Genomic DNA, 13,718 nt, shown 5'->3' with positions numbered 1-13,718 from the left:
CCTCTCCCTTCTAGAGAAGGTACCAGAGGAGACAGACTCTCTCCTCCAGGATCTGGGTATGGATATGAGGTCGGAAAGAGCTACAACCACTTTTTGCTACCACAAGGGCTCGGTCTAGGGCATGAACCTCTGGATCAGACCATACGTGAGGCCACTGCAATTACAGGAGCTAATATATCCCCTTACTCATTTCAGCCCATTCTGTTACTTACAAGTGACAGAGAATCTGAAGTGGCTCTTCAGCTCGCACTAACTCCATCTGCCACAGAGAGCAGTAATAATGCTACATGTGATACATCCATTTAATTTCTCAATTTCTCAGCCAGATCCCTTTGCCACCTTAAAATCTAATTCATTTTACTTGCTTTAACACTATAAAAACTTGGCAAGAAATGTATAAAAATGGATCTGCAAAAAAGCCAGGTAAATTCCAGCCAATAACTGGTCAATAAGTACCAGCCTCCAAAACTGGGAGTGATGATCTTGACTCATGTAGAGAAGGATCAAATATCAGGATGTGGAGGGAAAAAGTATTCGTGGTGAAATAGAGCAAGAATGTGGAGAAGAACTGGGTTCTGATCTGCACTCCCCACTCTGAGAATGGATTCCCCCCTCTCCTGGGCCTCAATTTCCACACTTACACAACAAGGCAGGCAGACTAGATGACTTCTGGAGCTCCGATACATCTTGATCATTTAGCAAACACGTTCTGACCATCTTCCAAGGGCCAAGCCTTATGCTATGTGCTGGAAGAGGATGCAGTTCCTCCTTCAAGACATTTCTGGAAGGGGAGGCCACGATGCACTCATTGGCCACAGGAACTCAGGTAGGTATAGGGTACCTCCTTTCCCCACTGCACTGGGCAGGAGGACAGTGGTTCTCTGAGAAGCAAGACTCTTACCTCAGTCTTCCTGGGAGCTTGGATACATAGATGGGATGCAGAGGGTCAGATACATACAAAATACAGAACCCACTGCAAACACCATCATGAGCGATTAGCTGCCACAGGACACACTGTGGGCCGCCAGTTTACCTTGGGGTGTTTTTCAGTGATGGGATCCCGATGCTATCTCTGTATAAGAGTCGACTGTGGACAAGGTACAATTAGCAAGCTAGACGGTTATCTCTGAAATGGGTCTTTGCGTTTTCATTCCTGATTCCATTGTTTGTTATCATGTCACTGGCGCCAACAGATTAAAGACTGAACATCCTCAGAGTATAAACACATCCCTAAGTAGCAGTGGCTTCATCACAACCTAGGTATGGGGAGGCCTGTTTTAACATACTTCTACTGTTTGCACCTTTGCAATACATGCTTCCAAACAAACTCACAGAACCCCAGGAAGTTAAAGTTGGAAACACCCTAACAAAGGATCTATTCCCTACGTCGCAAATAAATTTCAATGCCATTAACTCCACTTGAGTAGCAACCAAGTCTGGGCTTAGTGGGAAAGAGACTGATGAGCAATGTCTGCCTGGCCAGGGGAGGGGAGCATCATTACGATACACATTTACCTTTCCTCTCCTGAATATAAACCTTCACTTCACAGTTCAAATATCCAAGGCCCAAAGAGGTTAAACCCCTTTCCTAAGGTCCCACAGGGAGTTTAGGGGCAGGAGAGAGAACTAGAATCCCAGCCTCTGTTCCCAGGCCTTCCTCATCTGGGGCTCCTGAGGAGACTACACACCTAGGATGACAGGGGAATGCCGAGAGCCAGATTTGCTCAGGTAAACCAACAACCCAGCCCCGGTGGCATCAGATTTCAGCTGGGCCTGCAGACAGACAAGAGATTAGCAGGGTAATGGGTCCCAGCCCCTCTGTGGAAAATTAAAGAAATCATTCCAAGGCTACATTTCTATGGTACTTAACTTTCTGATGGGTAAGGCTCTGCCACCAGGAAGACTAAAAAGGGGTGGGGTGAGGCGGGAGGTATTGATTTCTGGATGTTCTAAGAATAAAGCTCAGCTCTGACACAATGAGAAAAACTCTTGATACTTGAAAATTAAAGTCACTGGTATTCTATTATCCTACCAATTTCTATTCCACAGTCGCTATTATCCAATGAAGTCATTTCTCACAAGAGATTATGGCTCTGAAATGGGGAGGGACTGCATCACGTTTCCTAACATGGGTTTTGATAGCTAGTCCCCAGGTCTGGAATAGGAAACAGACTGCAGGACTAAATCAAGATATTAAACAGACTGGGGCTAGGAATGAGAGGGACCCCTAAATTAAAATGAAGGTGGCTCTAATTGAATTTAAATTTAAATTTAAATAAATAAATAAATAAAAATTTAAAAAATGAGGATGGCTTCAGGACTGGCTTTTCTTGCTCAGTCTCACAACTGTTGGAGAAGCCAGCTGTCTGACCAGATGAATATTGAAATCCTAAAAGCATTATGTGTCGTTTATAAATCAGCTGCCCTACCCAGCTCCAGAGGTATACCTAGGATGAGCTAGCATGACAGTTCTATAGACTTACTTTCTAACAGATGATAAATGCTCTTAAATTGAAACTCCATTCTTCAATCCAGTGGAGAAGTTAAGGAGTTAAAGGACTGCTCTAACAGTGGGTATGTTAACCCTGGAACCCATGAGGAATCTATTTTGCATTTGGATAAAGTCCTTTCAGACTTCCCTCCAGAGCCTCTGCAGTTATTTCTACCAGAAAGATCAACGAGGTGCCCTGGGATAATTCTCAACAATTACAAGAGTGACAAGCTGAGCTCCGAACTGGTCAGCCCTGTCGAAAGAAGCCCTGCATGCTCAAGAGGCCAGATTTCCCAGATAGCAGGCTGACTGACAGGTTCCGCGCACGTTCCAGCGCCCTGGGATGAGGAACAGAACACCATGGCTCTGAGAAGTCAGCCTCCTCCCTCAAGGCCAGCTGACATTCAGACAAGGGACTGGGGGCCAAGCCCAGGGCTATGCATCTGCAGGAGAGTGACACAAAAAGTGGCTGTGTGGAAATTTGGCAGAGTGTTCCTGAAAGGCAGCAGATGAATGCTGAATCCTACAGCATCTAGCAGAGCTTATCATTGGGGAAACAGCTCCCTTCTGCTACTCCCAGAAAGCAAAGGGAGTTTCTTTAAAGCAAGGATAATCCATCAGTACCCCCCGTACCCACCACCACACCCCTTCATGTTTTCCTCCTCCTCCTCGTGATATTCCAGAGCAAAAGTAATGAACAAGAACCAGACCTTTCCAAATGAGCCTGTCTGTCCTTTCCAGTTAAGGGCTCTGAGCAGTGCCCAGTTGTTGCTCCCCTCTCTCTTCGCCCAAAAGGCTGCCTTACTACATCAATTCCCTCTTGCACAAGTGAGTAATTTACTTTGAAAGCTCAGGCCAAACTGGCAGTTAACCTTGACCTTCTCTCTACACATCTGGGTCTATAGAAAATGAAAATCAGGACGTCTCTGGCATCCACGGCAAATGAAATACGAGGGCTTTCTTCAGGCAGAGGCAGAATGTCAGGAGCTATTTTAGAACTGGCTACAGCTATTCTAAAGGAGAGTTAGTGCTCAGGCAGGACACTCCCCACCTTGACGTGGGGCTGTGTCCAGCACGGAGCCCCCACAGCTAGGGATGCTACAAGGGACCCCAGCCCTCAGGAAAGAAAGAAGAAGTGGGGGCCATTGTACTTCTCACTGATTCACTGATGGTATCATAATGCTGGACCCGGACCAATAACCACATTTTACGGATGGAGAAAGGGAGGCTCAGAGAGGGAGATAAGAGGTGATCAAGGACACACACAGCAAGTTAACAGTAGTGCTGAGGACAGAACCCTGGCCTCCTGCCCCTGCTGCTGACATAGGGTGAGAACAGAAGAAAGATTTCATGAAGGAAAAACTCATACGGATACAGAATTTACGGGAAAGAGGTCTAATATGGCTGTCAGGGTTTGAACCAGGGGTTTAGTGAAGGCGTTGAGGGAGCTTAATTTCCAAACAATAAGATCTACCAAAAAGATCACCGAGGCCCTCCAGGACGGTTTGCAACAATTACCAGTGACAGGCTGTACTCATATTGGGTCATCCCTGTGGCAAGCAGCCCTCCATGCTCAAGATGCCAGACTGCCCAGGCAGCAGCCTGATACCAGGAAGAGAGAGAAAAACATCAACCTCAAAAGTCAGCTTCTTCCCTCATCCTGCCAACAATCAGTTAAGTTTGACCCCGAGAGACAAATTATCCACTTCCCATGGGGCCAGGGAAATCCTATAAGAAAACCTGAAATGTCCCACTGTGTGAAACAGTTCAAGCATGTATACACTCACTCGCACCTACTGAGCCAGGAGCTGGGAAGGCAGGAGTGCCCTGACAGAGCTTCTGCTATCAGTCTATATGTACGTGTGACACAACACACACACACACACACACACACACACACACACGTGGGTGAGTTCAGAAGACGCAGGAACAATTAAGCTCCTAGTCTTGGCTGCAAGAAACAATGCATCTAATCAAATTGGACAAGTTCAAAAGGGATCATGGGTACTCTACGAAGGGACAGGGAAGGCACCTGATGTTCCATCCTCAGGGCACACTGTGCACAAATAGCCTTTGGGAAATTCTGGGGGTCCCTCCACCAGAACTCACACTTCTGGACTCCCAGAAGGTCAAAGGCAGGAGGTCCCTCAAGAACCAGGAGCTTCCTCCCTCCCCCAGGACCTGAAGCTCCGAGGGGAGCATGATCTTGGGGAGCATGATCTTTGCATCCTCCAAGGAACCCACAGATCTGGGAAAGAGGGAAGGTGAGGAGGGGGGAGGGTGAGCAAATGGGGAGAGGAGGGGGGAGGGTAAGCAAATGGGGAGAGGAGGGAGGCCTGGTGTCCCACTGGGCAGATGGGAAAACAGGAAAGGGGCTGACCTAAGTAGGGAACACTGGGATCAGCAGGTGAGGGTGAAAAGCAGAAAAGACCTGGCCACTAAATAGAAGGACCGCCAGCTCCTGAAGAAGGAATCACCCTGGGATATAGGAATGCAGACTGGACCCTCCAAAAGCAAGAGATGCTGGGAGGTAAGGGGATACCAGACATGGACAGAAAGGAGGATGGGAACCTAAGGTAAGAAACAGATCTTCCAGACTGAGCAACAGGAGTCTGTTTCTAGTTCTGATTCGGCCTCTGGCTGACGTGGGGGTCCTGGACAAGTTCCTGTCCTTCTCTGAGCCTCAATGTTCCCAATCCCCAAAATGGGAAGAACCGAAGGGTCTCCGGCTCTGACACTGAGGAGGCAGAAACGGAAAGGTGGAGGAAGAAACCGAAGGTTCCAAGTGAATACGGGGAGAGAGTGTTCCCACCCCCACAGCAACTGGGGGACTCACCAGTCCGGCCGCCGGGACCACCGCCGCCCCCGATCCCCCGGGGGTGCCGTCGGGCTGCCGCTCGCGGTACAACGCCCAGAGCCCCACGTTGGGCAGAAGGACCAGGGCCGCCAGCACCAGCGCCACCGCCTGAAGAAGCCGCTTCTCCTTCCGCCTCATCGGGGCCGGTCAGCCCCGCCGCGCCCCGCCGGCCCCGCCGCGCGGCCCCCGGCTCCGCGCGTCCGCCCGTCCGCCCGGCGGCGGCAGCAGCTCAGCGAGGAGAAGCTGCCGCGGCGCCGGCCCCGCTCCAACTCCGCGGCACTTCCGCCGCTCGCCGGCCGGGGAGCCGGCCTCTGCCACCGCGCCGCCGCCACGGGGGAGGCTGTCGCCGCCGCCGCCGCCTCTGAGCCGGCCGAGCCGCGGCGCCCGGCGCCGCCCTCCTCCGGCTCGGCGGCCGAACTCTGTGCGCCGCGGGCCCCGGCCTTCTCGAGGCTCTTGCGGGTCCGCCCCGGCGTGGCGGGGGCCCTGGAGCGGAGCGCTTCCCCCTCTCGGGCCGCGATGGTGCGGCCCGCTCCTCGGCGGCTGCCCCGCCCGCGGCAGCTTTGCGAAAGTCCCGGAGTTGGCGAGTTGGGCGGTAACTGGTGCGGGCTGAGCGAAGGTCCTTGTCCGCGCGCTGGGACGCGCGGGGAGCCCCCGCAAAGCTCTGCCCGCAAGCTCTGCTCCGGATTCCCCCGAGAGCTTGCGAGCTCCACGGGGGTGTGCAAATAGTGCTGGAGCTCCGCGGGACGCTCGGGGCTGTGGCTTGCCCACCCCCCTCGGCTCCGCTCTGAGGACCAACTTTTGTCCCGGGGACTCCGTAGTCCCCGGCGGGAAATGGAGCCGCTGTGCTCCACGCGCACGGGGCTGCGGCGGGGCCCTAGTTTCCTTCCTCTCAGAGTTCCTGGCGTTGGTTGTGAACGCCCTCTGTAAACTGTGGAGTGCTGCGCCCGCCTGCCACCCGTCTGTTGTCCCTGCAAAGCGGCGGGAGGGGACCGGAGCTTCCCTGCAGGAGCTTTTCTCACGCAAGCCCAGTCTCCTTGGAGTTGGAATGCCCTCCGGTCCAATGAATACTTCTAGGTTGCTTAGCTCACGGAGCCCTTTCTCTAAAACTCTTTTGTCGGTTACTATCTCCTGTTCAGCTACTCAGCAAGCCACTAGTGAATGTCTTCTGTGTGCCAGACTCTGTGCCAGGCACCGGGATGAAATGAAAACAGACTCGAGCAGTGATCTGGGAGCTGAAACATTAAATGCATAATTGCATTGGGCGAGGGAGTGTGTCTATACCCGTGCTGAGGGCTCTGAGGAAGTCGAGCTGCCTGGGCTCTGTGAAGGGCTGCGGAGCTGACTCCGACAGCGACGGCTGTGGCTCCTCAGGGCTCTCCACTTAATTGCTTCCACTCTCATGGCGAGGGATGACGCGCCCTCTCGGTTGCCTTCCTCTTTACCACCCCCACCTGCGTGCTCCGGATTCTCTGCGTCTCCTGCCCAACCACTGACCCCCATGCCTAGCCCCCCAGCCTCGGACCACCATCCTGACGCTCCAGGCTGAGCGATGGGGATTCAGTTTTGCTGAAATTATAGCTTGGATCTGGACATCTCCAAAACCTTAAAAACTCCCATCACCTAAGCTCCAGAGGTCACACTCCTTGCTTTATCTCCTCTGCCCTGCTCGGCCCTGTGGCTGGTTGTTTTCCTTTCTGTGCAGTTGTCCAGTTGTCCTTCCACCCTGAATCAAGCCCTCTCCTCTTCCACATCTATGTTGATGGAAATCGTTGTTCATCCTTCCACGTCTAGTTGAACTATCTCCTCCACGAACTCCTCCAAAACTTCTCCTCACAGGGCTGCTGTCTTTCTTTGAATTTCTGTCATAGTAACGCTGACCTTTTATTGAAGGCTTACTCTGTGCCAGGCACCATGTTAAACCCCTGACACACATTACCTCTTTTAATGCTCACAGTTAGCTACCATGTGAAGTGTTTTTCTTATCCTGGTTGGCAAAGGAGACTCATTAAAGAAAGCCACTACGAGGGTTTTAACAAAGGGTAGACAGCATCACCTCTCTGCTCAGATCCCTCCAGTGGTTTCCCATCTCCTGGATTTCTATAAGGAACTACAAGATCCTGCAAGGCCATATATGAATAGTCTTCACCTTTTCTTTCTTCATTGTGCCCCAGCTCATTTGCCTTCTTGCTGCCATCAGAGGTTCTTTCCTGCCTCTGCCTAGAAGGCTCACTCTTCTATCCCTAGATCTTGGCTCTATACCTTAAAAAATGTTTTTTTTAAAATTATTTTAGTGGTAAAATATACATAATATAAAACTTACAATTTAAACCATTCAGTGGCATTAGTATATTCCTGTTGTGGTGCATCATCATCACTATCCATCTCCAGAACTTTTTCATCATCTCTAACTGCAACTGTACCCGTTAAACACTAACACCTCATTTCCTTTCCTCTCAACCCCTGGTAACAAGCACCATTCTATTTTCTGCCTTTATGAGTTTAACTACATACTTCATATAAGTGGAATCATATGATATTTGTCCTTTTGTGTTTGGCTTATTCCACTCAGCATAATATTTTCGAGGTCCATCCATGTTGTGGCATGTATCAGAATTTCATCCTTTTTGAAGATTTAGTAATAGTCCATTGTATGTAGATATCACACTTTGTCTATCCATTCATTCATGCATGGACATTTGGATTATGTCCACCTTTTGGCTATCGTTATTAATGCTGCTAAAAAGAGCCCTATGCTTTTTATACTGCAGTCGATATCACAGTATTTATGTAATTGCATTTCCATCTGTCTCTGACAAAAGTGGAAGTTTCTAGAGGTGAAGATAATGTTGCAAAATTCTTTTATGTGCCTTCACAGCAGAAGCACAATGCTAGAAACAGAGTAGCTAGAGCGATCCTTTTATAAACATGAGGCTCCCTCTGCTCCTGGGAACTTGCCTGGGACTACCCTGTGTGTTAGAATAATCTATGAGAATGCTCACCATAGCTCATGAGGCCCTACATGATCTGACCCAATTTCTAGACTTTGTTCTCTCTCCTTCCCTTCTAGTTACACTGGTCTTCTTGCTGTATGCTTCAAATGCACCAAGTTGATGACCTCAGGGCCTTTGCACATTGGCTGTGCCATCATTGTCTAGCAATCTCGTCCTCTAAACCTCTCCCTCCCATCTCTCAGGAAGCAGACCAAATTTTCTGCCTTGGAGAAAGCCTCCCTGACCAGCTGATCTAAAATATCAAAGAGCACCCCATTTCCATTTGCTTTCTTTTTCTTTTTTTTTTTTTAATTTTTTTTTTAAAGATTTTATTTATTTATTTGACAGAGAGACACAGCGAGAGAGGGAACACAAGCAGGGGGAGTGGGAGAGGGAGAAGCAGGCTTCCCGCGGAGCAGGGAGCCCAATGTGGGGCTCGATCCCAGGACCCTGGGATCATGACCTGAGCCGAAGGCAGACGCTTAATGACTGAGCCACCCAGGCGCCCCTTGCTTTATTTTTCTTTAGAACAGGTATCCTTTACAGTATGTTCTGCCGCTGCTAGCACATACTTCTCTTTTTTTGGAAATGAGAAAACTGGTGTTTCCTTCCAAGCAGAGGAATCCGCAAAAAAGCCCCCCCCCCCCTCCCTGAGCCAAAGCAACAGGAGCTGAGCCAGGGCAGATGGATTTCAGCTCCTACTGCTGCTCAGACCACACAAAGCTAAGCTATGGCCCCTCCCAGGCCTGGAACACAATAGGTACTCAATAATTACAGGAGGAATAACGTGTAGCAGCTGAAGTCATGTACTGGAAAATCTTCAGTGTCTCTCTCCTCCCCACCCCTTCTTCCAGCTCCCTAGAGGAGTCTGTACAAAATTGGATTTGAGCCTTTTCTTGTGTCTTACCGAGTGACTTGTTGATCAAAGCTGCACACACCAGCTCGGTCAGCCTGCAGGGGAAATTCTAACCCATGAACCCAGCTTTAATCCCAGGGCTCTTTGATCACCTTCTACAGTGTGGGGATGCTGGGGGGAGCTCCTAGGGTTTTATCCCACTCACTGAGACCATACCATTTGAGACATGTAGGCAGCCTATTAGTTCTGGCTGTTTTTCTGGGAAAACTGATCTGGTCACTGACTGAAATTGAACAAGATATGTTACTTTCGGACTGACCTGTCCTAAGCCTATTGTGGGCATTACATGAGATGATAGGCGTAAAGGGCTTACTGCAGACGCCCATGTGATGGAACTAGTAACTTTGGCTGAAATAAAAGTCCAGCACCGCTAGGAACACTGAGGAGGGATGAACAGGATTTCAGCTGCATGGCAGGAATCTTCACTAGTGGCCTGGGCCTCTCCAATCTCATCTCCTATCACCCTCTTGTCACTCCAAACCAGCCGCCCCCACCTTCTTCCCGGGTTCTGACTCCACTCTGCCCAAATCCAGCCCCAGGGCCTTTGAATTGGCCCTCATCTCTGCCAGGAACGCTGGTTCCCCGTTCTTCCTCCACTATTCCTCCCTCTCATCCTTCAGATCTTAGCTTAAATGTCACCTCCTCACAGGGACCCTCCCTGACCACCCACCTGAAATGTTGTTGCCTACTTTACATCTTGCTCTGTTTTCTTCCTAGTGCACATCCCTCTTGGCCGTGATCTTATTTATTTGCTTGTTTACTTGTTTGTTATTGAGCTCCTCCAGATCACACGTCAGCTGCATGGAGCAGAGGCTTTGGCTTCTCCTTTCCTGCTATATCCCCAAATCCTGCCCCACACGTGCCTGACACCAAGATTTGATGAATGGTGAGTATCTCCTCTCTTCCCCCATCTTCCCATCTTTGCTTCCTTTTCTTCTTTCTTTCTTTCTTCTTCTTTTTTTCTAATTAGCTGCTTATTCTCTTGCTTACCTTTCAGTGTTCCATCCTGTCATCAGTAACAGGTAGATCTTTTGGGATCCCCTGAGATCTACTTCAGCAAGAAGGGTCAACCAGAAGAGAAGTGATAGGGGCAGGCCCTTGTCCTTCCTGATGAAGATATGAAAATCTTTTTAACTAGATGTCTTCACCTTGGCTTTCTCAGGGTCCTTTGTTGCTGACCCCATTTGTCCAGGGCTGTCCCCTCAGGCTGGTCTGGCCGAGGCCTGAGCTGAGGAGGTGTGAAAATGGAACAGAGCGGCAAGCCATGGGGTGTGGGTCTGCAAATCAGTCTACCTCAGACACTCCTTACCCTTGACCAAGTCACTTAGCTGTTCTGAGCCTCAATTTCCTCATCTGTGAAATGGGGATAATCATGACCCTTTAATGATGTAATTTCCAAGCTGGTAAGACAGAGGTCTGCTTGACCCTAAGCAAAAACTAAGAAGCTCTGGGTGTTGGACTTCTATACTTGCTGCAAACCTAAAGCCTTCTTCTTCTTCCTCTCCTTGGAGATCATCAAGATCAGCATTACGTTCTTGAAGAAGCCCGCCTAGCTTTCTCAACCTCTTAGCAATGCCTTTCCATAACAGTCACAATGTTTATGGTTCGTGGAAGATTGTTTGATATCTGCTTCCTTCACTGGAGTGTAAGCCCAACGAGGACAGAGATCATGTTGTTTGATTGTTTTGCTTGCCAGGGTACTCTCACTGTTAGTACAGTACCTGGCCCCAAATAGGTTCTCAGCAAACACTTGGGAAATGAATGAATGGATCAATTAATCAATCAGCACTCACCTCTTTAAAGCCTGCACTCAGGAAACTCATTAACAGTGGTGTCAATGACCCAAATTGCTATCTCTACCAGGTTGGTCATTTAACAAGGCTTAACAACTTCTAATACAGAGGAAGAGAACAAAAGTCCTGGAACTGAAATTTCTCCAGCTGGCTCTCAGCCTGGATCAGTCCAGACTTTGCTCTTAACTTCCTGTGTGGCTCAGACAGGCTGCTCAAATTCTCTGAGCATCAGGTTTATTATGTATGGGTCCATGAGTATATGTGATAGCAGGAATTAGAGAGGTCTAGATAAATATAGACTATGGTTGCATTAAAAAAGGCATCAAACCAGATGCTCTTTGAGGTCTTTTTAAATTCTAAAATTCGGGGACTCAGTCTTGCAAAGTAGGGGGAAAAGGGGAGCCGGATACGGAACACCACTCAGGTGGTTCAGTCCAGAGTGTGCATTTAGTGGCATTTCAGCTCTAGTTTGAATAAAAGAAAGTGTTTGCAGGATGCCTATTTGAAATGACCTCTAGACAGAAAATTGTCTGTCTCTCTCTTGGAGTCTACTTTGTCATTTCCACAATGAGATGCCAATTAAACCAGTCCCGCCAACTATAAAGAAATGCTGCTGAATCAAGGCAGCAGATGTGAAGGTGCTTCAAGTAGGATACGTTTTGAAAGAGCAAACAGAGAATGCCATAAATCTCAAAAAGTAAATAGACTACGTCATTAGTTGGGTACATCTCAAACAGAGTATTAGTCGGGAGTGTCAGATGCAAATATCAGGTGTACAGGGAGCCATCCTCCTCCTGGCACTGCCACTAAACTAAATATCAGGGCTTGGGAAATGAGAGTGCTTCCTGCTTAATTATTTTTCATTTTTGTGGGAAGGGAAAAAGTTGTACAAAAACACAAATGGAGAGGTAGTGGGATGCAGGAGAAAGGGGCTGCTTAGGAGTCTGAGACTCTTGGAGAAGTGGCTCCCATCTGTGGACACCTCTGTAAGATAAAGGGTTGGATGCTCTATAACCCAATGGTCTCAACCTTAGGCAGTGCATAGAATCACCAGGGGATGCCCGCCCTGGACCCCACACAAATTAAGTCAGAACCTCTGGGGGTAGGACTCGGCCATCCCCAGGTGATTGCAATCTGCAGTCCAGTTTGAGAGAACCGTTGCTCAATGGCTTTCAGGCCTCTAAAACCTCCTAAGGGTTCTTTTTGTCTAAGAGGCAGATCACCTGATGTTCCACTAGGTGGCACCTTCCAGCAAACTTCAGTGGGTCCAGAGAGGTCTTGTCTAGGTCTAACTGCAAGGAGAGAATTCAGAAAACAATTCTTGGTGGTCTTTACTGGCTGCAGGGGGTCTGCACTGCTGGTGGGAGGGCTTAATTTGTTGGTTAACAACTCTCTGGTGAGTGTTGGAACCACAGAATATTAAGACGCATCCCTGCCAGGAAACTGAGGCCCGGGGAGGGGGTAGCTCCATCCCTTAGGGCTGGGCTCAACCATTTACCCATTGTGTCTTACCCCCAATCTGTCCAGCAGGAACAAAAAAAACCTGCGCAAAAGTCCTCAACAAGCCCTGTTATGGGCAGTAGTGGACCTCTGTTCTTTTTATATGGTTAGCTAAACAGCACCCTGATTTTCCTTGGGGATTTACCTTCCTCCATCTCAGCTGGGAGCTTAGATCAGCGCTGACCCCAGCCTTAGCTTCTGGCTTAGCCAATCAGAGCACGCTATCCCTTTCCCCTATAATGACTGGTCCAAGGATGGATCCCTGCTTTACCTAAGGCAAATTAGAACAGTCACATTTCAGTTCTGTGGTTTTGATGTAGAGGCTATCAGGAAGTCGTGGCCACTTCCAGCTTGAACTGCTGAGAGGATTGGCTCTGGGCCCCACCAGGAGGAAGGAATGAAGTGAACATCTTACCTTTGCTCCTCCCAGCTCCCCGCCCCAGAGTGTAGAAGGATACATCAGTGGGCTTCCTTGCTCACTGTTTTCCTGTTGGGGTTAGATCTTGGCCAGGATTTCAGAGGGAGAGAAGAGCCAAGGCAGGGGGGTTCTTTGCCCAGCTCCCGTCCTGGGACATAAGGGCTGGATGTGTCCTCAGTAAAGGCCACACAGCTGCGGTCAGGCGGGCCTCCCTCTCTGCATTCCAGTAACCGGCTCCCCTCAGCGTCCCCAGCTGGACAGCACAGCGCCGTTTCCTGCCCCAGGGGTGCGGCGCTCTCCCTTGCGGTTCTCCGGTCCCCTTGTCTTCTTACTAAACACTCCTCACGCTTCCCAGGGGGAGAGAGCCAGAGACCCTGACTGAATCAAGTGGAGAAGCTTCCTGAGAAGCTGAGAACAGCACCAACATAGAGGAGAGTGGAGCCGAGAGATCACCCAGTGACCCAAGCCAGCCGCTGACATCATCCCTGCCTCCACTCCGGCTCACCTCCCACGTTCAAACAATTACCTAATAATGCTGATTTTATTGCCTAATAAATTTTATTTTATTTTTTAAAGATTTATTTATTTATTTATTAGAGAGAGAGAGCATGGGCGGGGGGAAGGTCAGAGGGAGAAGCAGACTCCCTGCCGAGCAGGGAGCCCGATGTGGGACTTGATCCCGGGACTCCAGGATCATGACCAGAGCCGAAGGCAGTTGCTTAACCAACTGAGCCACCAGGCGCCCTGCCTAAT

The 13,718-nt window shown here is 49.5% G+C and overlaps 1 protein-coding gene and 1 long non-coding RNA gene across 22 annotated transcripts in view; one reads left to right on the top strand and one right to left on the bottom strand.

The window, feature by feature from the left end:
- Positions 1 to 5,581, bottom strand: part of GALNT10 (polypeptide N-acetylgalactosaminyltransferase 10) — a 217,656-nt gene extending 212,075 nt beyond the window's left edge. Inside the window, exon 1 of the mRNA XM_036114243.2 lies at positions 5,328 to 5,581. Within this exon, the coding sequence (XP_035970136.1) occupies positions 5,328 to 5,486 (159 nt within the window). The 5' untranslated portion in view covers positions 5,487 to 5,581. The remainder of the gene's footprint in view (positions 1 to 5,327) is intronic.
- Positions 1 to 13,718, top strand: part of LOC144381083 (uncharacterized) — a 912,868-nt gene that overhangs the window by 362,336 nt on the left and 536,814 nt on the right. The window lies entirely within an intron of this gene.

This window comes from Halichoerus grypus, chromosome 2 (genome assembly GCF_964656455.1).
Source record: "Halichoerus grypus chromosome 2, mHalGry1.hap1.1, whole genome shotgun sequence".
NCBI lineage: Eukaryota > Metazoa > Chordata > Mammalia > Carnivora > Phocidae > Halichoerus > Halichoerus grypus.
Note: the sequence above shows the minus strand (reverse complement) of the source record. Positions and strands in the feature narration are given on the sequence as shown.